Source organism: Pocillopora damicornis, chromosome 11 (assembly GCF_964200805.1).
Source record: "Pocillopora damicornis chromosome 11, jaPocDami1.2, whole genome shotgun sequence".
Lineage (NCBI taxonomy): Eukaryota > Metazoa > Cnidaria > Anthozoa > Scleractinia > Pocilloporidae > Pocillopora > Pocillopora damicornis.
The window spans coordinates 4,319,194-4,345,728 of NC_142680.1; the positions used below are offsets into that span (position 1 = coordinate 4,319,194).

General features: G+C 36.8%; 2 protein-coding genes across 2 annotated transcripts in view; one reads left to right on the plus strand and one right to left on the minus strand.

Annotated features, from left to right (window-relative positions):
• Positions 1 to 22,911, plus strand: part of LOC149037099 (uncharacterized) — a 30,852-nt gene extending 7,941 nt beyond the window's left edge. Inside the window, exons 8-38 of the mRNA XM_089188397.1 lie at positions 217 to 483; positions 916 to 1,206; positions 1,801 to 2,155; positions 4,155 to 4,234; positions 6,401 to 6,714; positions 6,941 to 7,085; positions 7,541 to 7,854; positions 8,329 to 8,476; positions 9,037 to 9,342; positions 9,598 to 9,891; positions 10,149 to 10,251; positions 10,808 to 11,075; positions 11,353 to 11,413; positions 12,111 to 12,222; positions 12,313 to 12,452; positions 12,535 to 12,686; positions 12,890 to 12,971; positions 13,335 to 13,411; positions 14,339 to 14,378; positions 14,954 to 15,051; positions 15,256 to 15,372; positions 15,966 to 16,114; positions 16,618 to 16,753; positions 17,154 to 17,303; positions 17,724 to 17,826; positions 18,638 to 18,708; positions 19,158 to 19,292; positions 19,885 to 20,007; positions 20,493 to 20,647; positions 21,198 to 21,333; positions 21,633 to 22,911. Of these exons, the coding sequence (XP_089044523.1) occupies positions 217 to 483; positions 916 to 1,206; positions 1,801 to 2,155; positions 4,155 to 4,234; positions 6,401 to 6,714; positions 6,941 to 7,085; positions 7,541 to 7,854; positions 8,329 to 8,476; positions 9,037 to 9,342; positions 9,598 to 9,891; positions 10,149 to 10,251; positions 10,808 to 11,075; positions 11,353 to 11,413; positions 12,111 to 12,222; positions 12,313 to 12,452; positions 12,535 to 12,686; positions 12,890 to 12,971; positions 13,335 to 13,411; positions 14,339 to 14,378; positions 14,954 to 15,051; positions 15,256 to 15,372; positions 15,966 to 16,114; positions 16,618 to 16,753; positions 17,154 to 17,303; positions 17,724 to 17,826; positions 18,638 to 18,708; positions 19,158 to 19,292; positions 19,885 to 20,007; positions 20,493 to 20,647; positions 21,198 to 21,333; positions 21,633 to 21,713 (5,003 nt within the window). The 3' untranslated portion in view covers positions 21,714 to 22,911. The remainder of the gene's footprint in view (positions 1 to 216; positions 484 to 915; positions 1,207 to 1,800; positions 2,156 to 4,154; positions 4,235 to 6,400; positions 6,715 to 6,940; positions 7,086 to 7,540; positions 7,855 to 8,328; positions 8,477 to 9,036; positions 9,343 to 9,597; positions 9,892 to 10,148; positions 10,252 to 10,807; positions 11,076 to 11,352; positions 11,414 to 12,110; positions 12,223 to 12,312; positions 12,453 to 12,534; positions 12,687 to 12,889; positions 12,972 to 13,334; positions 13,412 to 14,338; positions 14,379 to 14,953; positions 15,052 to 15,255; positions 15,373 to 15,965; positions 16,115 to 16,617; positions 16,754 to 17,153; positions 17,304 to 17,723; positions 17,827 to 18,637; positions 18,709 to 19,157; positions 19,293 to 19,884; positions 20,008 to 20,492; positions 20,648 to 21,197; positions 21,334 to 21,632) is intronic.
• Positions 22,912 to 24,847: 1,936 nt separating this feature from the next.
• The window catches only part of LOC149037100 (uncharacterized), a 1,927-nt gene continuing 239 nt past the window's right edge, over positions 24,848 to 26,535 (minus strand). Inside the window, exons 1-3 of the mRNA XM_089186954.1 lie at positions 26,499 to 26,535; positions 26,249 to 26,300; positions 24,848 to 25,188 (exon numbers count right to left, since the gene is read on the minus strand). The exon at positions 26,499 to 26,535 is cut by the window's right edge and continues 239 nt beyond it. Of these exons, the coding sequence (XP_089043080.1) occupies positions 24,848 to 25,188; positions 26,249 to 26,267 (360 nt within the window). The 5' untranslated portion in view covers positions 26,268 to 26,300; positions 26,499 to 26,535. The remainder of the gene's footprint in view (positions 25,189 to 26,248; positions 26,301 to 26,498) is intronic.

Below are 26,535 nucleotides of genomic sequence, written 5' to 3' on the forward strand. Positions count from 1 at the left end.
GCACACTTGAACCTAATTTGATGTAACCTTTGATTTGTTTAATAATGAAAGACTTAAATGCTGATTTGGTTGGTTTGTTTTTTTTTGAAGTTGGCCATCAACTAAGGAGCTTTTTATGTTATTGTTTAGCTGAGAAGAGAGGCTGCAAAGCCAGCATGCTACTTTTTGTCCTGAGCTTTGTTAAGGAATAAATAATCCATTTTTATCAAATCTCAGATAAACCTCACGTCAATGATCTTCCTGAAAGAACCATTACAGCAGTTGGCGAACTGGTGGTGTTGACTTGTGATGTTAGTGGTGACCTTGAGGCTTCTGTTACCTGGACCAAAGATGGACTTACCAGTATACCTCGCGCTCAGTTCAAGAACAGCGGCAAGATACTTATTATACAAGATGTTGTCCCTGGTGACAGTGGCGTTTATGAATGTAAAGCAATGTACTTGTTTGGAGAGAGCCGTACATCTACGGTACTAATTGTTGCTGGTACGTAGAAACTGATTTACAATTACATTAAAAATTACATAACAATTGCTTAATCATTTCTTCTGTGAGGTAGATATGTGGAAGAGTAGGTGTATTATTTTTAACAATACGTCAGAAAATTTGCCAACCTTTACCAAAGTTAATGACCAAGTATGGTTATGCTGAACACCACGATGATTACCATAGCAACTCGTATAAAACGTACTCTAGCCTCTTATTTACAGGTCATTCAATAGCTATTGGACTTGAATGTTAAAATAGAATTTTAAAAATTACCAGTAACAACAAGGCAAACGACCACTCAAAGTGCAAACCAAACGTACATCATGGTAGTGTCCCCATATGTTTGTTATACCCTTCCCCGTTTTGCATGAGCATGATTTTGTCAAAATTTCTTCTAGTCTCAATACAATTTTTACTCTTTCCACACAGTGCCACCCAGAATTATGGAAGAGCTTTCCCCTTCTGAAGTAATTTGTGAAAAGCAAACTCCGTGTTTTCTCTCATGTCAAGCATCAAGTTATATCCCATTTAACTACTCTTGGACGAAAGATGGCCAGGTTCCAACTAGTGATAACATCAAGTTGATGAATAACAGTATCATCGTCACGCCACGGGATAGACAAGATTATGGGGAGTATGTGTGTCACGCTACAAACAGCCTTGGATCAACAGAGTATACAATTACTCTGCTTTCTCCTAAAGATGATCAAGATGATGAGGGTAAATATTCCTCTTAAATATTCGAACATTCTTAAATGTTTTCCTTTGAAAAATTTTGGAAAGCCCAGAACTATGAAGTCCAGTTAGGAGTTTTGGGGCTTCTAATTACCGTTATTTTGTATAATCATTTATGTATCAAAAGCAATATTTTTTGGTGGTTTCATGCGCCGACGTTGTTCTGTGTGAAGTTACATTTTCTTTCTTCATTTCTTCACATTATAGTGTGCAATGCAGGTAGATCATACCATATATCAAAATTGGCCTGTTAGGCTGTAACTAAAGAAAAAAAGAGCTATATATACCATTGTTGAGGGGGCTCAAGGCTAAAATATTTCTGTGTTTCTCCTGTTGTTGTCCTAATCGCTCAAAGTCTCTGAAGGACGAATTTTGAATGAAGAAAGAATAAGAAAATTATGGGAGAGAATGAAGAACGACCTAAAGACGAGAACGTTTGTTAAAGTATTTAGGTTTCGGGGTTAAAAGAAACTTCGTATTCCTCAGCGTGAAATCACTTAAAAAAAACAACAACAACAACTAAACTATGTTCTCAGTGTTTGATGGTTGGTTCTAAAGTCGTTGGTTTTCCTTCGCAAGGTATACCACGAAGCATCTTCCTTGCTAGTGTAATCGCATTGTCTTGTGCTGTGGTTGTGTTGCTCATCATAATTTGTGGGCTGATGTGGCAGCGGAGACGAGCTGTTCCCAGTGAAAGGATACAGGGTAAAGAAAAGGTTGACTTTCACGGCGTCAAATCTTCACCTGATCGACAGTCGAATGATAAACAAGCTTCAGACCCAAATACGTATATGGAACTCAAAGCCAGGCTCCCGAACCATAAACAGTCTCATGTTCCAACTGAGTATCAGTCGCTACAAGAAGTACCCATGAACCCCGAATATTACAATATGGTGCTTCAGAAAGAAATTGGCGGGAAACAAAATGAAGAAGTGTATGAGGAAATATGATAATCCCCAAATAATTTCCTTAAGAACAGACATGACTACAATCGGTTTCTGGTCAAGGCAGTTTATCAGCCAATTTACAGCAGTGCGGCTGTAAGAGCTTCCTCGGCTGGCAAAGACTTTTATTTGGTCGATTCGAAATTAATTATATTAATCTTTCTCGTATTTTACGCATATCTGTATAATTATAGGGAATCCATGCTATCAAGTGAGATTTAATCTGCAATTGCATATCCCAGTGGCAGCATGAAAATTTCAATTCGAGTTAAAGTGAGTTCTGAACCAGAATTAAAGTTAAATTACTGAATCTGCAAACTCGTTTAAGAGCCAGTAGATATAAAAAGAGAGCAAAATGTAAAAATGTAATGGAAGTTGTTACTTATATTTTAACTTTTAAGGAAAATTACATTTTTTGAACCGTTTATTATGTTCTTATACATAGTAGATTCTTCTAAATCGTAAAACAAATCTGGTTTGTATTCTTCCTTTGAAGAAATTGAAAAAGGTTAGCTAACAGAATATTATTGTTAGATATTTGTAGATAGCTGAATATAAAATTTTTACTCTAGTCTCTTGAAGATATTTCTAAGTCAGCCTATTTCCAAATTGAAGAAAATGGGAGATGAACGTTGTTCGTGTCTCACGATAGAGTAACTTAGAGTCGACGATAGAGTGTACTTTTGAATTGTTTAACCCTTTCCACCCTAACATCGGTGGGCATATTCTCCATACTGCTCTCTATAAATTTCCTAAAGTGCTGACAAGGAGAATTTGTTTAACAATCACGGGCTTCTTCAGCTGGTGGTTATTTTCTGCTAATTCTGCTAATTTCGGAGCAGATACTCATTTAGATTTTCCCTTCTTGGATTGCGGTGTTGTTATTCTTTTCGTATTGGTAAGCTCGCGTTGCTTAACTTAATGTTCATATTTTCTTTCGATCTTTATTTATCAGGATTACAGACAACGTAATGCGTACATTCTGACTCAAGCTTTATAAGATAACAGTATTATCTCGGTCCGTAAAATGCAAAAGAAAAAAAAGGAACTCGGCCAATAACCAATATTCAGCTTCGTTAATAACGCATATATTGGCACATTGTAGCAAAAGAGTTATCTTTTTATTGAACCAAAAATGTTCGTGTAGTTAAAACGAGCGCGCGATAACTAGTCGTTGTATTCTTCAAGTCACGGCAAACTCCCATGGGCAAATAGTAGGCACTAAATTGACCAATCAGAGCGCGCGCTTTACTTTGGTCGTGTTACAAAACGTACTTGGAAATCTAAAAAACCCAGTTATTAAATTATTACTGCTACGTCCATAGCATCATCGAGGGGTGAAATCCAAACTGATGAAAAAACCGACACTCGAGCTTCCGTAACAACTATAAATACTTTAAAGAACTAAATGCATAATAGTTTAGAAATTAACATAAACTGATTTAAAAATAAGATTTACATGCATTGACGATATTCCTACAAACTATACAAGGACAAGCTTGGTTTTGTGGCGAATGTGTAATTTTTTTTGATATCTCATAAATGGGTCTTATATTTCCGCACCCGTTAATTTTCACGTATTCGTTTGGTTTTTCCACGTATCATCTCGACACAGTTATTTTCGCACTTTATGCACATTACGCAGCCCTCAACATCTCATGTTTCACGCCCATTTTGGCGGTGTGTCATACTTTGCGTCAGTGTGTCATATTTTGCGTCATTCCTACGAGTGTTTTGTGTCTTGTGCATTCCTTCAGCATTTGGTAAAGTTTTTGTCTCGTGGTATCTTCACATTTATTTTTCCCGTCTTATATGTTAGTACTTTTTTGTCGTTTTTCTGTTCCTTAGGAATTTACTTCTTCTTCACGTGCGAATTAAAGAGTAGTTAAATTGAGTGCTGAGTAAACGTGTTTGAGTGAAGAGGGCCCTTGACCCTTCACTTGAATAGTAAGAAAACAAAGACATCTTGCGTGACCGCATACCGTGACACAATCGAAACATGGGGCAGTTTAATCTCGAGCTTTGTTCCTGTGTAGTTGTTCTCGCTGTATTTCTTCCTCTGGCTTCAGGTGAGTACCATATCATATTAAATCTACTCGAAAGGATTATTTTTATTTGAATACTACATTTAGCAGAAATGGTGGGATGTGTCTTTCAGTTTTGAGAGCTGGAGCTTAAGACTTCCGCGTACCATCGCAACTTAATCGCTTATGCAGTCAGCATTAAAACCAAAAAGATTAGAGTATTGTTTATTAATCTTGGGACAGATATACCAAGCTCTCTTTAAAAACAATACTTTCCAAAGCATGTTTGGGAATGTGACCGAACAGTTGAATAAATTTGGGTTGATTCGCTTCATTTACTAAATGCTAAAGCACGTTCAAGCGACTTGTGGACATTCAGTTCAAACAGTCCCTTGAATAAAACGACGCCAAGAACCTTTCTGTCGAAGAATTCATTCTCATCCATGAAAACCTTGGGTTTTGAAGCTAATAGAACAACCTGGTAGATAATCATGCAGAGGGTAAGTTTTAAAGTAAAAGTAATACTAATACAAGTCATTTAACTGAGATTTTGTCGTCGAACATATTTATTGCGACCGTCGTCAACTAAACTTCTACGCATGCCTCAGGCATTGACTGATTCCATGTCTGCCTCAGAAACGTGTCTTTTCCAATCTTGCGAAAATATTAATAATACATTATGCTTACATTACAGCTTAAGGAGAGCAAACAGATAATTGAAATTGTCTGCCTTTTCCAGTATTTCCCTATGAAACAATCATTATTCATTTCCGTTTCTCAAGCGACCGTGGCGATAAAATATCGAGCGTCGGACAGAAAGCGAATAGCTACCACTGCATTGACTGACTGGCGTCGCAAAATACCTATTTACAGTTTCTGCACTTTTTCGAATAAGCGCCCACTCTTTGATAAGTGTCTTCTCCCGAATTAGCGACCCCCTATCTCACTTTCTTCAATTACTAGTAGGGATACAAGGAAATCCTGTTTCTATTGCCACTTTATCTATAACGTTTTAGGCTTCAACTACCGCTGCATCAGGACAGGAGAGTAGATTCTTTTCCGTTCCAGTTATGTTTACCTCCATGTGCTTGCAGAGTTCCTTTACAATTTTTAAATAAGCACACGGGCCTTTCGTTAAAGAAATACAGTTCTTTGAAATACTTTAAATAGAGTTTGGGTTGAAAGTTGCAAAACAGCAATGATTTACTAAAACCTCAAACTTACATACTTCAGCTGGAATAAAAATGTTTTCACTGTAGATGAAATCAACTAGATCGTACATGAAAATTCTAAAAATCCCATTGATTTAACTATTACTGCCACATCCATAGCATCAAAGGGTGAAATTCAATCTGAACGACAAACCAAGACACACTTATGTGATAACTATAAAAATATTGCAAACAGCAAAATGCATTATTTAGAAATAAGCATAAACTGATTGAAAGCTCCAGATTTACATGTCTTAGCGATAACGCCACAAATTATGCAAATACGAGCTTGAGTGGCGAGGAAACAGACATGTTTTGTTGCATGAGCTTTCTGTTACAAAAGGTTGGTCAAGCAGAACAATCGTGACCACATACCGTGACACACTCAATCAAAACATGACGCAGTTTAATCTCGAGCTTTGTTTCCGTGTAGTTGTTCACGCTGTATTTCTTCCTCTTGCTTCAGGTGAGCGCTGAAATTGTGCATTTACCCAAAAATTCAACTTATCTTTCATCTAAGGAAGGGTTAGAAACCCTGTTTTCCTGTGTCAAGTTAGTTAATAAATAAACCTTCAGGCGGTTGGTATGTCTGTAGCTGAGATATTGTCCGGAAAATAAATATTTGGCAAAGTAGCGAAGCTTGGAGGGCAAATGAGTAATTATGAGTAGAAACCCTCAGTCAAGGACATTATTAGTCGACATACCAGCAAGCCAGATAGAGCTTTATCATTATACAATCACTCTATTAATGTATTGTACATTGAGGAACATTTGGATCATTTTTCACCAGACTCTAAAAAACGAGTTTGTTTTTCTTCCACGCTTTGCAGCTCGTTAAATATGCACCATTAGCCACTTGTTAAATATCTGGACTTTTAACTAGAGGTACCCATTAGAGAGAATCAAGGCTTGCGCGTCCCTTTTACATCCAACCCTTTATCCCTGTTACAATTATAATTGTGAATATGTCATAATGCAAATGTAAATTTTGCTTCTATAGGGGCTTGTGTTGATTTTGACCTTGGAATGGGAGGTGGAACAATTCCAAATAGTGATATAACTGCTTCTTCTGAACAAAGTGCCAGCACACCAGCCATAAATGGTCGACTGAACTACACATCTGGATCATCATGGTGTGCACGAACAAGCGACACTAATCCATATCTACAGATTGATCTACAGGCAATTTATATCATCTGTGCTGTGTCCACTCAAGGGAATTCTCATGCAGATCAGTGGGTGAAGAATTACACATTACAATTTTCCACAAATGGGATAACTTGGACAGACTATAAGGAAAGTGGAAAATCCAAGGTAAATTGGAAATAGACTCTGAAGCATAGCTGCTACAGCTAGTTATATGCCAATAGAACATGTATTGTAAAGTCTGACAATATAGAATATCTTACAGGTAAAATAAGTCTTGTCCTAAGAATTGTTGATCTTAATAGTATTTAAACTATTTGTATTCTTATATCTGCTACGTTCTTAATTTGAGAAAAACACTATTGATGACTTGTGAATATTTTTTGGTTCAAAGTTTCTGAGAGGAAATGATGACAGGAACTCAGAAAAGAAGCATGTTGTTTATGGAGTGTTAGCAAAACAACTGCGATTCCGGCCACGAACGCACCAGGCTGGGGTGTGTATGAGGACAGAGGTATTTGGAGTGAAAAAAAACCCAAGTGAGTTTGAAGCTTCGATGCATTTTTTGCATGTCTGCTATTATCGTGGTACCAGTATTGTTATCACATTGTAGGGTAGTCTAAGATACTCTTTTAATCTTTAAGCAAGTTTTTCAAAGCATGTGAAATGAGAACAGCTGATAGAAAAAGACTTAATTTGAAGCTATTGTTTGGTACTTTAACCTATAGATCTATTGTTCTTTTTGTAAAGTTAATAATACAAATTAATGGCTTTAAAGTATCGGGTAAAAATACCAACTGAGTTGAGGTGAGAGTTGGTCTACAGATCTATAAAGATACATGGAGCCTCATCGTGGTCTCAACTTATAATTTATTTGGTAAACGAACATGTCTTATGCTTACACGTCCCACGACGCATGCATAAGACCGCAGACCTAATATGATTACAATTTGCATGGCACTATGAAGGCTGATTCTAAATAATTACCTTGCAGCTTGTGAAATGGAGGCCATTGGTGTGGCCAGTGGTGGTACAATTCCAGACAGCAGCTTCTCTGCCTCATCGCATTTTAATAATAAGTATTTACCCTCTTATGGTCGACTAAATGAAAATAAGCGGGGTTGGGCACCCAGGACTAATTCCAATCCTTCCGACTACCTCCAAATTGACCTTCTGTATGAGTATGTTATCTGTGCTGTTGCTACCCAAGGAGCTAATGGTATCAATGAGTGGACAAAAAACTACGAGATTCAGTTATCAGTGGATGGTACCACTATGGTTACCTACCAAGAAAACAATGCAGACAGGGTAAGTTTATATAAAAGTCATGTGAATATTCATGTAAGTTACAAAAAAGCCAATAGTATATAGGTCCTAGAACACTCTCTCAATTTTTTGAGTCAAGAGGAGGGAGGTAAAAGAAGTGTGTACCTGGTCAAGGCTCAGTCTTGTTGTTTAATAAAGTATGTAATCTATAGCAAAGAAAATAAAATGATTGTGTGAAAGGGCTTTCGAAAAATCTTATTTTTCGGTGTTTGTCCAACCAGTGGTTCTCATATTGTAATCTCTCTCGAACTGTACCTCTCCCTTAGGCTATTCACCAGAAATGGTATACAGGGTCAGATACCGGTGTTTTTGAGTTAGTTTTGTAACAATAGTAACTAGGTCTTTCAATAGCTATTATAGACGTGGAAGTAACTGATACTTAATAGTAGTCAATGAAGCAGTACTATTAAGAGTATTTTGACACAATTATTTCACATTTTTTATCATAAACTACAGGTCTTTCGCGGAAACTCAAATCAAAATGGCATCGTAAAAAACAATCTCCAGGAATTTGAAAATGCAAAGTTTATCCGTTTTAAGCCAACGGCATATAGTGCCTTTAAAGCTCTGAGAGTGGAAGTTTATGGAATACTTCTAACAAAAGGTATTTATTTGCTCTTGTTTTTATCTCCCCCTGAGACAAAAATGAAGTCACATTATTCCAATTATTTATGGAAGACAAGCCTAGGTAATTGTGCAGAGCTAGCTAACGGCGAGTTATCAACTATCCAATATTGATAGAGCCTTGTAATTGGTCAGGTGAAAATTTTTTTAAAAATAACTTTAAATTCATTGCTGACCATAAGAGATGAGAGAAAATGAAAATAAATAAATTTAGGTTTTTTTAAAAGACTTAAATATCGTTTTAAAATTCTTGAATCCATTCTGCTCAGATCCTTCAGGTTCTCTTTCTGTTAAATTGAAAAAAACGTTTTGCTTAGATTATTATTTGTGCTTGATATGAAACAGTGTCTGATGTGATTTTAGCATTGTACATTGTAGATTCTGGAGCCCAGTGGGTTTTCAATGTGCACAGTCTCATGATCCTTCACTTTGATCTGAGGAATATCTAAGGCTCTGTAAGGTCATGAGGGTGATTAATTTACATTCATATCACTAAATTAACTAAAAATTATTACAAGTAACTGTTGTTGTTTATTTCAGTTCCGTCACAACCTCCGGCAGCCTTCAAGTTAACTGCAAGCTCTTCTACCAGCATCACAGCTTCCTGGCAGTTGCCACCAGTCTTTGCCAGACATGGAAGAAACATTACAGGGTTTAAACTGTTCTACAAAAAGAAAGGTTCTGGTGGATCAGCAACAACCTTGACTATTAGCAAGGGATCGACATTAAGTAGAAATGTCATTGGGCTTGATAAGTTCACAGAATATGGATTTCAAGTCTTAGCATATACTCTTGATGGTGATGGACCAAAGAGCCCTGTTGAGGTGAAGAGAACTAAGGAAGATGGTATGTGATAGATGAAGGTGAAAGAGATAAAATGATCATAGTTGTTAATGGAAGAAATATTATTGAAGGGGAAAAATTGGGGACCTTGACAACCGACCGCTTAATACAGCATGAGTGCTTAATATGGTGTCGCTTAATAAAGGCTCGAATATATTACATTTTTAGAACGCACTACAAATGCTTTGGATTAATTATTATTCAATCCACATACCTCCCATTATTTTATCAATAATCATATCATCTTTATTCTTCCAGCTCCTAGTGCACCAGTATCCTTGTCTTCTGTTGATGTGTCACCCACCAAATCGCACGGTCCAAGAATAACCTTGACCTGGATTGAGCCTGCAGAACCAAATGGAGTTATTAGAAGTTACACTTTGTTTTACAGTTACAATGGAAGTGCAGCGAGAGAGTTTTCTGGAATAGACAAGGATGCATTTAGTCACACAATTGATGTGTTTGGTGGAGTGACTTATCAGTTTAATGTCACAGCTGTGACTATTAAACCTGGACCATATGAGACGATAACTGTAACTACCAGGACATATGGTAAACTTAACTTTCATATATTTGAAGCGACCATAACTTAGTTACTTCATGAAATCCTGTCTAACTTAAGCGAATCATTTATATCTTACCGTCATTTTGATCAATTTAACTCTTGAAGAAATGGTCTCGTTAATTCATGTAGTTAGTCTAAGCACTCTGTCATGAATCACCTTCTGAACTTGTAATCATACAGCTGTACTATCTCATTCGATAGGAACCCTTTTGTTGAGATACTAAGTGTTTATCTTTCTCACCAGCTCCTAGAGCTCCAGTTCCACATAATGTGACTGATGTTGAGGTTTCTGTGACAGCTGTTGATATTTTTCTGTGGCCAGTTGAACAAATTAATGGTCCAATAAGGTAATTATCAATAAGAATGTGATTTGCAGAATAACCTAAGGTTGACTAGGTCCTTCCTAATGATAAGGTAAGATTGCCAGCCGCTCCTAGAGAAATGAGGTCACGCTTCTTCCACGAAGTCTGGCTTGATGCATGCAGTGGAAATCAAGCAAAAGAGGCGCCAGATTCATGTGTTTCGAATCTTAAATCTTTAGGAAAAGTAATCCTCATCGCAGAGAAAACTGTATCTTGCAATTTCTAACTGGGGAAAATTTCAAGGCAGTGCACATCGAATTGTCGAGGAAATGATGATCAGAATCGTTCTGGTGGATCGGCTGACAGCTTACAGAAGACCTCTAACCATACAGAAGTCTCTCATTGTGGTAGATTTAATTTTATCTCGGAAAAAGAACCTTTGTTTGACCCTTTTTACCTCTAGTAAGATTATGGTATGTTGTTGAAAGCAGAATAAATTCTAGCAAAAGGATTTAAGTCATTGATGCTAAGATCAAAATGTGATTAGAGGCTATATACAAATTGTCTTCATGACTCGGGCAAATTGTTTTCAATCTTTCAGTGCTTATCAAGCTATTGTTCTGAAAGTTGTCAATGATGTTGAAGAGCTTCCGGAAAATTATGATTCACAACTGAAAGCTGCCAGTGATGCAAAGAACGATGACGTGAACTTTTACATTGCTGCTGAGATAGGAAATGTCCCAGCGCTCAAAGGACCTTGGAAATTTACTGTTGGTGACGGTGAAAAAACTGGAAACTATTTGAATAAAGAACTTGAAAAAGGACAAAAGTACATTGTGTATGAGAGAGCTCTAACTAAAACCACGAAGGTATGTAGGCTATAACCTACGTCCCTCCATTACTCGTAGAACTGGGTTTAATGACCTTTTTGCAATCGATTTTAAAGAGTTTGCTACACAGTGGTCTAGTCTTTATTGCGGAGAAGATTGTTCGCACCACATTGTATGAGTTAACACAAAAACTAGGAGGAGGTCTAGTCTAAGCACATACTTTTCAGTCGTATTATTCTCACTACAGTTTTCCTCATTGTTTTTAAAGCACGGGCTTTTTTTGAAATGTGTGGTTTGTTTTTCGTATATTCTACAGGAAGTACTAAAAGGAGAAGTAGGGAGCGTTGCCAAAATTTCTATCACCCCGGCCATTACGGGTTTGTCCATATTACATTTAGCTTACCAACAAGTTACAGTTTATACGATTGTAGATTTACTTTTGTAATTCAAGGGGTTTTCTTTCATTGAACTAGTTTACTTCTTTTCAGTATACAGAGCCTGGTGTCTACATTTTCGTTTAGATAGTCTAGATCTACAAGCTAGTCTAAATCCATATCATCAACTATGAGCTTTCAAAGTTTATGCCAGAATTTGGCTCGCTCGGCCTGGTACCAAGCTAAATTTAAGGACAGTAGCGAGCTGCTAACAAAACTAAAGTGAATTTGAGGGAAACAATTGATAAATTGATGGCTAGGGTAGCCAAAGCCAAAAATGCGCAAATAAACCTAAACAGAACAATGATGGTTAAGAATAGAGAAGATTAACGCGGATTGGAATTGAAGAAGTTCCAAATTGCCGGTTAAATGTACTTTCCTCGAACCAGCATTTAAAACTTAAGACTTTTTCTTAGCATGAGTCAGCCGGTACCGCAGTTGGTAGTACGAGTCCGCAATCCAAGCCGACATCATTTTGGTCATTGCCGGTTGTGCGTGTATTTTCTTGTGATGTCACTCGAACCTTCAAAACGATTTTCGGCCATGGTCGACTAAAATTATTTTCTTAAAAACCATTTTTGATTTTTTTATTACCAAATGTCTACCCTGAAATGCTATTTACGCTCTTCTTTCGTGGAAGGTGGAAGAGAGGAAAAGTCCAGCAGTTTTAATGTCGTTGCTGTTGCTGTACCTGCAGTTCTGTTGCTACTCCTTATACCAGCAGTTTTTGTTGCTGTGCTCTTATATCGGAGGTTTGTTTATTTTAAGACTGAATGCTAATGACTGAGCGTAGAAAAAAGTATTGCAAACGAAAATTACACATCTTATCTTTTTTTTTTTAGGAGAAGGCAGACAAGATCCCAAAGTGCCAGTGAAAGACCTGTCCAATTTGATGACCTTCAAAACGGTTATGAAAACCTTGGCGCGAGTACATCAAGTTTGGTTTATCAGAATGTAGGAGACAAACGTCTGTCAATTGAAGGTATGCTATAACATGGTTAATTGCCTATAGGGATTATCAAGATACTGAAAAGTTCCATATATGCGATTTCTTTACCCTAAAGGTATTGAACAACAGCCTGACGGTGGAGAGGAAGAGGCTACCTACAGTGAGGCTGACGATGGTAAGCCCAAACCAATTCCTGTGGCTAATTTTGAAAAATACTTCAAGAGAGGTTCTGAAAATGGTGCTATTGTACTGCGAGAGGAATATAAGGTAAGACGTTGGTTTTTCTGTGTGTTACTGTACGAGAGAACACTTGTAAATATTTCTCGATTTTTTTTTGTGTTGTTCCTTTTTGCAATAGGTGACTTGGTATTTGTGGTGGATTTTGTTGCAAGGGTCTCAAAAAGTGATCACATCGAATCGTTTTTATGATAAAAGCACATGTTTTGCAACTTAGTTTATACCTTTCTTAGAATTTACAGGGCGATATGCTGTTTCCTTGTGAGATTAGCAAGAGTAACAGAGGCAAGAACCGTTATGGAAACATCGTTTCATGTGAGTACATGTAAAGATTTTTTTGTTGTTTCTATCCAACGGTAACCAGGTAAAAAACCTTTAAGTTATATTAAATTAAAATAAGTTTCTAGTGACTAGACCGTAACTAGCGCTGCCTCTGCAGTTAGTCTCTTTTAAGGCAATAATTATAAATTCCATAGCTCTCTGAATATAAAACTGTGTCAGTATCTCCAATCATTTCAAAGTTGGTGAGGTGGAAAGTGGTAAAATGGTTAAGTTTGAGTCATAATTTCGCACCATACACTATGTTCAAAATTTATACGTATTTCACGCCATTAAAAAAAAATTAAAAAAAAAAAAAACTTAACAAGTTCCTAAATCACCGATTGTGTTAATTAACAGATGATCATTCTCGTGTTGTTTTGGAGGAAATAGAGGGTGATAAAAATTCCAGCTACATCAATGCAAGCTACATTCCGGTCAGTAACACAAAATACATATGCATATGACGACAAAACAACGACGGAGACAGGACGACACAATACGACTCGACACAAAACGAAACGGTACGACACGACAATACAAAGCAATATAACGGCGCGTCGACACTACTTGTTTGATGATGTATATAAATGAAGAGATAACAGATTAAACAGATATACAAATAAAACTCATTTTACCGTTCGGGCATCTTGAAAAAAAATCAGCATGAATATTTTCTGTTCTCTATCTGCAGTCTTGCATTACTCTTATGGGGTCATCTTTCATCCGTTATTGTTTAACTTCGACAGCAAATCTCATAACTCACATAATAAACGGCTGAGAAAGGCATGGAAAAGACATTATATAAATATTTTGAATACTTATAATTAATTTCAGTTAACTGTTACGGTATAACCTAACCGACAGAAAAAACTACAATCCTACAAACTCAACTACCTTATTAAACAACGAGTGATGTTCTTAATAAGGGGCGACTCCTAAAGGCAGTACAATAATTATGCTCAATGAACTTACTTAAGCCCCTTACAGTCTATATCTTAGCTCGCCGAACTCACAGTTTCCTCTAACTTTTCTTGAAATTAGCAATCTTCCACTTTAGCTCTCTCTCACGGTATAGCTTTCTAAACAGTCGGTGTCTCCTGACAACAACAACTACTACTACTACTACTACTACTGCATAACTAAGTCCTTCTATACATTTACACAGTGTTCCGGAACATTTCAGAAGCTTATAAAAGTACTATTTTAATAGTGTTACGTAATGACTGCGTGACTTGATGAAATGTTTTAGAAAGTTCTATGGTACACATGTCAGCATGAGTAAGCAGTCTGGAGAATTCAAGATGCTTATATTTACAACAACAATTACTCATAACATCAAGTTTTCTACTGTCTCTCCTTAGACCTACGACGAGGTCACCATGACTTATATCGCCACACAAGGTACAATTATCTGGAGGAGTCTCATAGAATCACACGTTAACACATGTCATTGTTTAACTGCTGTAGTGAACTCTGCTGCAATATACAAAACGTCTCGCATAATAATTACTGTTGGTTTTATCTGGGTCTCCTTCAGTATATTTAACCGTGTACCCTCTGCAAATGGGACACCTCTGGAACTAACAAAAGCGTCCTTGAATAAAAGTTCCTTCGATTAACGTAATAGGTGCAAAGGTTATAGAAATTTCTTGCTTAGTTCGAACGATAGTTTCTGCATTATTAGGGGGCGAAGATTATAGCTCGTTGTTACGGGGTTCAGTCCCTTTATAGGGGTTTTCTGTGGCCTTTTTCTGGCCATTTTGGTTGTGCTAGCTTTCCTTTGTTACTCTGTTGGCAAAACCTCTCAGGAAAAAAAGAACATTTATAAAAGTATTCAAGAAAGTTCCCACTGTCCCGAAAGAAAGACTTGTCCCATTGTTGTGTCAATGTTGTTAAATAGCTCATGGCTTTGTTAAATTACCACACGCTTCGCCATTCTTTAACAATATTCTGACTACTTGTAATTGGGTTATTAGGTCCAACTTCTACAACTGTCGATGATTTCTGGCGACTGGTCTGGCAGGAAAACTGTTCCACCATTGTGATGCTTACAAATCTGGTTGAGGGGGGAAAGGTAGACGTAGATCAGTTTTCAGTTTAACGTTCAATTTAACCGGAGTTTCATTTATTTTGCATTTCCTTCGCTTCATGAGTGGTCTGTAAAACTCGCACCATAATCTTAAATATCGATCACATTCAAAACCAAGATCAGACTAACGTCATGGGTTGCTACATATAGGCTCACATGCATTTTTTGTTGTTGTTGTCTTAACTGTAGAGTAAATGCGATCAGTATTGGCCAGATCACACTTCCAAATATGGTGCTTTCACAGTTACTCTTCAAAAGACTGAAACTTTCGCCGATTACGTCATCAGGTCATTGATTGTGACGAAGGTGGGGTGTCTTAATAAAATTTCTGTTTTTATATTCAGTACTTCCTTAAAGAATATGGCCTTAAGTGCTAGACAAGAGGTCCTAATCGTTTTAAGTATATATCTTTTGGGTGTGTTACATACCTAAAGAGTACATGGTAACAGTGCGCAAATTGCGATGCATCCGATCAAAGAAGCTGCATAACCCACCGGCAGGGTGTATTTGTATTTGTACCGGTGGCAGATCTCAGTGGAAGGTACGGGGAATTTGGACGTCCCCCCTACCACCCTTCCATCAGACTTTTTTACCACTTGACTCAAACCAATATTTTTCCAACTGCGGAATGAAATTAGAGTACTAAAAATTAAATCTTTAAATATCTTTTAGTTCATTAATGCTGCAGAGTAAAAAACAAAACAAAACATGTGATGAAAACAGAAATGTGTCTTTTGAATCAAAGTCTGGGCCCCCTGGATCTGTTTAGGCATGATCTCTATTCCAACTAAAATTACGTAATGGATTTAATTTTTCATTGAAAAATACTCGAAAATATTGACGTATTTTGGGCTCCCTCTATGACAACATCTTCAACCAAGGCGTGAATTTCCCCTTAGGATTCAGAAAAAAGGAACGTGCACCAGTTTCATTACGTCACTTGGCCAGACAAAGGCGTCCCACAACATTCCACAGCTCTACTTGGATTTAGACAAAAGATTCATGCCAGACACCAGGCTACTGGTGGACCACTTCTTGTGCACTGCAGGTAAAGAGCACAGAAAAATTTCAAGACTTAAAGTTAACGGCTTCATATTTACAAACTATTATTATTTGGGTTAAGGTTCTTCTGCAGATTTTCTAATTAAAACTTTTCTTTTCTACGGGTAACGATAAAAATTTTTCTTAATATACCTCCATGTGTGTAAATTACCAAGGCCCTCCATCAACCAATCCCTTACCCTCGAGAGTCGCCCAATCGTGCTTAAAATAACTAACAATTCTAACAGGGCTTTTCAGTTGGTTGTCGTAAAAAAACCAAACCAAAAGTAATCCCAACATCTAATGCGACGGAAGCTCGACATCATGAGGAACAAATGAGGACTCAAAGTAAATACAAGGAAACTACTCAAAGTGCAAGTCACCTTGTCGTGTTTGATCAGTGCGAGTTTCCATACTTAAAAAAAGGGTTGATTGTTTTCCTTCGCCTCTTCCCTTCATATTTTTTAACAATAAGAATTGTTAATTATCTCTATTGTTACCCTGGTACAGTGCTGGCGTTGGTCGAACTGGCGCATACATTGCTATCGACGCTATGTTGGAGAGTGCTGAGAAGATTAAAACTGTGTTCATACAGAATTACGTGCAAGTAATGCGTAGATCTCGTCCTTTTATGGTGCAGAAAGATGTAAGCAATTTCAAACGCTTTCCATAAGAATAACAGCAGCATAAGTCCTTTTTATTCTGAGCTTAGCTATTTCACGGTTCGTCGTGCTCCATGGTTATCGTGAGGACCGTCGTAAGCCAGTTATGATTTCGATAAAACGCCTAAATGATTTCAGAGTCCACCTTCTTGAAACCGCCATCTTCAAATTTAGAAAATCTAATCGTTCTTGATTTGACTTTATCCGAATTGATATATAAATAGACATATCAAATAGATATATAGATTGATGTATATATAGACATATATCAAAAGCCGTTTGTCTCATCACTACTCTGTCTCTGCATAGAACCAGTGCGTTTTCTTGCTCCAAAAACCGTTCGTTCAGTCCAACAGTATTGGTATTGACTTTACCTCTGTATAGGAACAGTATGTTTTCCTGCATCAAGCAGTGATGGAGGCCTTGGTATGTGGAAATACAGAGATTATCCCTCAGGACCTACGAATTGTGATGAACAAGCTTTCCATGGTGCATAAACCATCCAAAAAGACTGGATATGAACGAGAGTTTAAGGTAACTAGCAACTATTTCTAATAAATACATTTCGCTTTGTTGCGAAATTAGACTTAAATACCAATAAGACAGCTTATTACTTGATCCTGAGGATTCTTTTAAAGACTTCTCTGTTTGATATTGTTAACATCACATTCATGTCTTATCTACACTTTTCAAGACAGCTTATCTCCACAAACTAACGATTGTGTCTCGCTCACAAGTGAGCATTGACTCAATTATCAAATCACAAAAAACTGCTCTAGCTTGAAGAAGAAGGCAATAACTCAGTTCGGTAAGAAACAAAAACGGCAGAGGAACTAACATGAAAGCAGGACGGCCAAAGGTTGGCTTAAGATAAAGAAGATGAAAAGGGTTTTCAAAGGACAAACTGAAAGATGCAAAAATAATCACTTACATCTTTTGATACTTTTGTCGTAGCGCTTGGAACTTGTAACAAACGCCCAGGCTTCTCAAGAGGAAGCAAAGGAAGCATTTCTGCCTGAAAACGCTGTCAAGAACAGATTCCCCAGCACTGTTCCGCGTAAGTGTTACCTTGTCTTACTTTGCAGTCTTTCAAGAATGTCAAACAAGATTTCTGCTCACTCCTGTGTTATTTCCTAATGGATCCCTAAACCAAGTGAGTTCTCATTCGGTCTGAAACCTTACGAGTGGTCAACGACATAGAAAGGCCCCAATCAATGTAAAATTTGTTAGTCACGAGTGGATTACCGATTGGACGACACAAAGTTTTGTTACCTAACGATCAAAGTTTTCACAGATTTTGGGAACAAATTAGCCATTGATCGATCATAGTCACGGCAAAAAGATTTCAGTTTGCTTATATACACGACAAAATAAACCCATAGTCTAGATAATAATGCGCGAAAATGCAAATACTTTTCAATAAAGCAGGCTTTCACACAATTCAGCCGCCAATCATCAATCATTCTCCATAATTTTGTTAGTTTTGATAAAGAAAGGTCATAGCCTACATGGTATTATGAAGTCGTACTGCGATGACCCAAACAAATAAAATGTTATAGGTTCGAGTCATGGCTAAAGTCACTGTGTTGTGTTTTAGGACAACTTGGGTAAACTTCACACGAAGGGAACCCAAATTGGCGTGAAATCAAGGTTTCTAAGACAGCGTAGGACTTGGAATAAAGAAATATCTCCAGGTTAACTAAAATGCGTAAAGTTCGACAATTGGTACCCTAAAATTCCATACCAAATTTCAGGTGGCGCCACACATCGAATAATGTTTCCAAACGATAGATCTAAGAGAATCTTTATAACTATTGTTTGGTATGTTTTTTGTCTGCAAAAACGCCTTTATGTCGATTTTACACTAGTGGACAATGCTCGAGTGCACTTACAAGCTTCCTCACAAGAAGAGAGTTACATCAATGCCTCATATGTGGATGTAAGTGCAAAAATGCCTTCTTATAAGATTTTTTTGGTAATATACATTCTGTTTATTTATTAATTGAACACAAAAAATCGCAAGTACGAAATTTAAAAATAGTCAATCAATAATACAGAAGAATAGCAATATTACATAAATTCACAAATCAAAAAAATTTTAAAAAAATGTTTAATCAATGTAGAGACGAAACCTAATAAAGGCTAGGAGCTCATAAAATAAGTATTCCCAACATGTTGATTTGAAGAAAAAACTCAGTAGTTTCAAGTTCTCTAGAAAGCTTTCTGGTGCAACGTGTCCATATGTTTTGAATTTGTTCAATCTATAAGTATGTATTATTTTCCAGTATTTTCTTTTTGGGTAAAGAGGTACTGTTATTCTTTTCGTATTGGTATACTCGTGTTGCTTAACTTGACGTCCACATTTTCTTTTGAACTTTTATTTTTCAGGACTATAGAGAACGGAATGCATACATCCTGACTCAAGCGCCATTAGAAAACACCATTAAAGACTTCTGGCTGATGATTTCTTTGTATAATATTGGCACAGTTGTAATGTTGAATAACTTGAAAGAAGGAAGGCAGGTACGAATCATGACATGTTTCTGAAAAGCACTAAACAACACTCTTTGCTACGTATTTTTAACCAAGAAATGTACAGAACCTGCCTAAACTATGATGTTAAAGCTCTAATGATTTATATCAAAACAGCCACTGATATGGGCAACTGATGGAAATCTGTGGCAACTTTGATAGATTGCCACTATACGTTAAAAGGTGGCAAAAATAATGGGACAAAACACCTCTAAAGCATCAATTAACGCAGTGAAACTAATATGCTCTCAAAAATTATCGGCAAAGTGTAACTTTCCCGCTGAGACTCTTTGACTAAACCGCTGTCACTTGTAAATACGATACTCGTCTGCGTTACTGGCTGGCGAAATGAAAACTTCCAAATGTTTAGAGCACATGTCACTCTAGTTCGGATATCTTCTCAACACCTTTAAACTGAAGAAGCTTTATCGTCGAGGGAAAGTAACATTTTACAACGATTGACCACGGAAAAGTTGGAACTCTTTACTGGAAAATCCTTGCAACCCCTTTTTTTAGACCACGATATTAATTATATATAATTATATCACGGATCAAACATGAAGCACTGTTTTACTTTTTGTAGAGTTACCCAAAATACTGGCCAAGTGAGGGATCCGCCAGGTATGGTGTAGTCACTGTTCAGCTTTTGTCCCAAGAAACCTCGAACAATATAACTACCAGACGATTTACCTTAGAGAATGCAGCGGTACGGTTTGTTTGTACAAGTATTTTAAAGTTTTCTGTTCTTTAGGTAGTTTGGAGCGAACTTCTTCCCATACCAATGGTTGCGATTTGCTTGTACTAGTATTCGAAGGTTCCCTGTGTTATGGGTAGTTTCGATGAAACTATAATCAATACCAACAGAAAGTGTTTATATATTTTCAACGCGTGTGATTTATGTTAATGAAAGGTGGATGGTTTGACCTTAACTCTTTCAATATCAGGAGAGACCACTCTGTAAATTCTCCTGACATTATCGATACAGTGTTTAAAGGATATTATTTGATTTAACACTAAAATTTCCGCTGAACTTATGCATTATTATGGAATCGAGTTTGTTTGCTCGCTTTTCAATATTCAATGTTTCACTCCACATAAACAAGCTAATCCTACGTTTAAAGTTGATTTTTTTAATAGGCATCTGTTTTGAAGAATGGTGTGAATTTCTTCCTATTTTAATTTGTTTTTCAGTCTCATGACAGGAAGTCAACTATACAGCATATACAGTACACCGGTTGGGCCGATGGAAACTCGTGCCCAGATCCCAAGGAGATACTTGAACTAATGAATGCTGTACAACAGTCTCAGCAGCAATCAGGAAATGGAGTCATTGTTTTTCAGTGCAGGTAAAGAGCGCTCTTTAAGTAAAGAGTTCTCTAGATGTTATCATATGTTTGAATGGATTACTAGACATAACCCTAAAACGTTAAAAGTTATGGTTATTGATACAGAGCTTAAGCAGCGATCTTTTTGAGACACCGCTTTAGCATTTTAAACCAAACCGCGCCAACGAAAAATATTGTTTGAACACCAAAAATGATAATTTTAACTTCTGGTTGCCGTCTGCTTCCCCAAAACATCTGTGCTTAAGCTCCCTAATGTTTTACTCGGCACATACGTCATGCCCGAATTGCTCATAGTCAGTTTGTTAGGCATTATACTAATAAATGACCAAATATTTATTTTTTCTACAGAATGGTAGAAGGTTTAAATGGTTAATGTAGATGACCTTATCTAGCGTAGACAGTGTTATTGGTTGAATATGTCTGAAAAAAGTAGATACTTGACTCGCTAAATTAAAGGCTAACAAGAATCAAGGAAAGAAACTGCAACACGAATAGACAATCGTGTTCTTTTCATTTTTTCGTAATAGTTACCCGTTTTATCTTTCTATAGTGATGGTATTGGCCGCAGTGGCTGTGTAGCTACCATAATTTCAGCGATCGAACGAGTCAAGATTGAACAAACAGTTGATGTTTTCCAGACTGTAAAACTAGTTCGAGCAAAGAGACCAGGTGCTGTCAACAACCTTGTAAGTTGACAAATGTCATAATCCATTGTTATAACTTTACTCATGTCTAGATTGCCAGAGGAAATACAGGGTAATTCCACTCCGGCGTTTTAATACCGGGAGTAGGGGCCCTCCAAGGTACGCCTGACTTTATCAAAACACGGAACTTTGCTTCGAAGAATTAGAATTGAATTTCTTTGCTGTTCAGTCATTTCTTTTGGGTTCTGAGAAAATAACATGGTCACTTTGCTGAGCGCTCACAGATCAATAGCGTTATTTTTCGTGATCCTAAGGAGTGTTTTTATGTTTTCATCTTTTAGGAGCAGTACATGTTTTGTTACAAAACAGTTCTGGCTTACTTAGACTCTTTCAGCACCTACTCAAACTTTGCGGAATGTTAAAAAGCATTGCAAAGTATAAAACAGATTTGATAGAAAGAAGCGATGCACATCCTGGGTGTTTTTACGAAGCTGTTCTCTCCTTTTTTTTTCCCTCGAACAAATTATATATGCCTCTACGAGGAAGGCTTTTCCCTATAATATTTTTAAAGGTTTTCCTTAATTATTTTTGTAAAAAGAGTAGTCCAGGTAAACGTACAGGTATCTGAAGAGGTTCACTGTTTGATAGCTGATAGATTTACATCAGATTTTGCTATAGTAACTTGGGACACAGACATGTGTCTCTACAGGGCTTAGGACAACGGCAATTATCGTACTTTTTAAGTTATTCCATTAAGATAAAGAGAGATAGGTGTATGTAAAATAATTCAAAATACAAAGGTATCCCATTAAGGAAAAGAGGTATGTATGTAAAAGTAGACAAAGTATTCAAATAGTTTAATTTATTACGTTTCATCGAGTTTTGTGTTTTCTTATAGGTTAATGGTAAAGGAGAACCTTTTATAACTTAGATATATCATAGTATATATTCCTCCTAAATGTTTCATTGAAGCTTTAGAGGTGTCTTTACGTTTCAAAAGCGTTGAATCAAAAATGGAAGTTTGTCTTTTTAATTTTATAGTTTGGTTTAATGGGACAGTTTGCCCTTTTTTTTGCATTCAATTCCCTTACCTGGAGTTAATTTTTCATAATGTTAAATTCATAAATTATATGAGATGGTCACATAACTTAAAAAAAATAGTATTTTTTTTCTCAGAAATCAGAAATAATTTTGTATAGAGTTAGATTTTTAGTAATATAATTATAAACTAATTTTGATAACGATAAATGGAAGAGTCAAAGGTGTAAAGCGCATTAAGTGGTCTGATATTCAGCCATTGTATATTTTTACTAAAGTAAAGGATAGAATTTATCTAGAGTTGAGGATATATATTAATACATTCAATGACTGATTGATTGATTGACTGAAATGTGTTTATATATTCACCCATCTTATAGTTAACCTTTCTATCTACATTGTGTGAATTTTGGAGTGATCTACCAGCAGTTTCTTATTTAATATTCCTCTTAAGAGTTTGAACTGATCTCGTTTATTTTCATAGCGTTCGACTGTTAGTTGATGAAGATGTAGTCAAAGAGAACCTTCATCGATGAAACTATCTGACGTTAAAGCAAAAGAAAATAAACTGACTAAACCCAATTCCTTGGTAAATTCCACTACAGTTATTTATAGAAAATCTCTCCGAAGGAAGTCTCTTATCTGAGACATCCGCATGAAAGATCAATTCGATCTGTATTCTGAATGAATATAATAACCAACAGCGAAAAGAGAAGTTTTGTCGATGAAAACGACTTAGCGCTCTATACGCTAACATTTCAAGTTTTTGCTCGATAATTCATAGTACAGACGTCTGGGGAAACAGAATTCCATTTTCGTTGAAAACCTTGCGGAATCGCATCTATCTTCATACAAATGAGGAACGTCGTTTGAACTTAAGCTTGGCCTAATAAGTAATTTTGAAGAAAGTGACATGTGGATGGTTGAAATTTTGAAAAGGTGGTAAGGAAAGGAAATGGAAAAAAAAAGACACGAAAATGTGTCACGAGAAGAAGGAGCTCTGAGCCAGAAAACGTGAATAAAGGTGCGGACTTATCCACCCGCGCCCACGCAACATCTGCGTCCTTGCAGTGCGATCGCTATCTTGACTTCAAACATGAGCGCGCGGTCTTTTTTCAAGTTCTCAGTGAGTAAATGAAAAACCACAATAATGACACATATAAAAACATTGGCCAATATAACCAGCCCTTTTTTTTAATATTGTTACACATTTTCTGTGGCTGTTATGTCCAGGCAAAGTTCTTGTGATTTATAGCCTTTAAGCGACGTCGCGTTAACATGTCAAAGATAATAATGTTCAAACGCTCTTCTCAGTCAGGGTTGTAAATATAATTTATTGCTTATTTATCGTACCAAGCTACTTTTTAAAAAACAAATATCCTTTCCAAAGCATGTAAGGGAATATGAAAAAACGATTGAATAAATTTGGGTTTATGCGTTTCATTTACTTGATGTTAATGATATATATTCAAATTAATTATAAACATTCAGTCCAAACAGTCCCTCGAGGCATGAACACGCCATGAATCATTCTGACGAAAAATTCGGTCTCATTCTTGTGGGTTTTGAAACCATTGAAACTACCTGGTGGAGAATAAAACTAAGGGTAAGTTTAAATAAAATACAAATAAGTCAATGAATTGAGATTTTGTTGTCAAAAATAACTATTTATATCATCGTTAACTGAACTTTAGACTCGCTGCTTTCGCTCATTTCATGTCTACCTCGTAGAAGCGTGGCTTTCCCTTTCTTCTGAATAAAACCTTAGCTTCTTGTGCAAAAATTGACCTTCTTGAGAACAACCATTAATTTAAAACTATCTTTTCCCAGTTTATTGTTCAGCTACAGCTTGAAATTGCAATGAATCAATCCTTATTTGTTTGCGTTTCTCAGGCTAACAAGGTGCGCGATTCACACGTGCGCACACCCGCGGCAAGGGAGCGAAGCCATTTGCTTCTGTCCTCGCACGTCCCGCATATAACTGTCTCGCGGCCTGTGTTCGCTGTTTTTAATGACTTGCTACAAACACGATAATTTATCGAGCGTCGAACAACATTTAACTATACCTTACAATTTCACCGAAAATTACTTTGAAAACCTGTAATAATCATTTAAATAAAAATTTGAAAATATAATCTGCGTTGGTCGGCATAGAAGCGATGAAGTGCTAAAATTTTACTCTGGCTTTCCTCAACTAGAACAGCTTTCTATATATTATAAATGACATTAACAGGACATAATTTTAGGAAAATTATATAACTCCTGCTGATTCAGTTAGTATTGTATTTGTGGCATCAAAGGATATCAGTTTCATTTCAAACTGAGAAAAAAAATCAACACGTGTAGTAATGTAACAACAATATAATACTGCAACGAACTAGATGTAATATTAGGGTAATTTTACGTTATCAACTGAGTTGATAACGATAATATCACTTAATCAAAACCACGGGTCCTATTGATCTGAAGGGCTATATCGATGATCCACACCTTTTTTCAAGTGGAAGACACTCCCATTTCACTCCACATTTTCATAAACTTCTCCCTTCTCGTCCAAGCTTCTTTCCGAAACTCCCATATTGTAGTAATCTTGGGTCACTCGTCTGTCGTCCAGTGACTGGTACTCAGGTGGTTCACGTGACTGCCCGTCAGAAGGCCTGGGTTGCAGCTCCATATAAACACCAGGTTCTGACGCTTGATGAACACCAGATGGGACAGGGATACTACTATTTACTATGGTTGTTCTCTTGTTAGGCTCAGCTCGTCTTAACCGCCATATCAGGATACCATTCACAATAAGAGAGAAAAACACAATGACAAAAAGAGCGATGACAGCAGCGAAAGGTACTCGGCTTTCAGCTGAAAATCAAAATGGCACAATAATGAGCGCGTTTGCAAAACTCCATAATACTTACAGTTTTCTTCTTTAGTGTCCTAAGTTATACTTGCATGTTAAAAAGAAAGGAAAGTTTTGGAAAGTAAAGTTTTGTCTGTCACTACAAATTGCGCTCCTCTGCTCTTAATGTTTCCCAGCCTGTAAATACCTCTAGCCATATTCATAGCTCTTTTTCATATATTATCTCTCATTCCTGGAACCAGCTACCATCTTCAGTTAAATCGGTAACTACTCTAGCAGAATTTAAGACTGGCCTATCTCGCATAACTGCGCTTGGCTGTAAGTGTAATAAGTGTATTAGTACACAATTGTAGGATTAGGGTTATGAATTGGTAATTAGGCTTCAGGGTTAGGGCTACAAGTTAGGTGATTAGGGCTGGTAGGGTTTCAGGGGAAGATTAGGATTAGGGGTAGGGGGCTAGGTGATATTTTTGCGTTTTTTTCGTCATATATACATATATTTAACTTGTACATATATTTATATACACATCTGTATTTTATCTGTCGAGCGTTTTCAACTTGAGCCATTAGGCTCGGGGGATTGGGTAACCACCCCTTACGTTACCGACGTAAAATAAACTGTATTGTATTGTATTGGCAGAAAAAGCGTATGATTGAATTGTTGATGGGCATGAACCCAAACACTAAGAGCACAAGTTATGTCCACGTGCCAAAGCTACGGCACTTGTTCATCATAAAGCTGAATTTCGTCGAATCACGTGTTTGCTCTTTATTAAATTAAAAGAGTTTTTGTCGCAGTGAAACGAGTAAATGACATGATAATGACAAGGATGTTACTGTAGTAGTGTTGTATGATATGCAAGGTCAGCCGATGAATAAATGCAAATCAGGATTCTGCATGAAACATTAACCATCGAAACGAATTTGCTGGAATTTTTCCTACCCCTGGCCAGCAGGGCAGAGATTTTTAACTGTTCAAACACTCGCTACACTAACCGTAGGTCTTTAATCACTTTTGAAAATAGAGCTTTCTGAGTATCTAGTGAATATTGAATCACTTACCTGGTTTAATAGAAATCATGGCGATTTTGCTGATATCTCCTTCTAAAAATTGCTGTCAAACGGAAAAAGGTCAAAAAGTGACCAACAATTCTGTTGATTCCTTGATATAAGGAAAAGAAATGTAGCACGAACAACATGTCCGTAAAAACGTGGGGTTTTCATACGACTCTTGTTAACTTACCAGATCCAACGTTTGGGTCATTAATTGTAACCCTAAGCAGAAATTTCACGGAAATTAAAATTTACTCACACTGTTGTAATCGGTTAAGGCTCTTTGGTATACAATG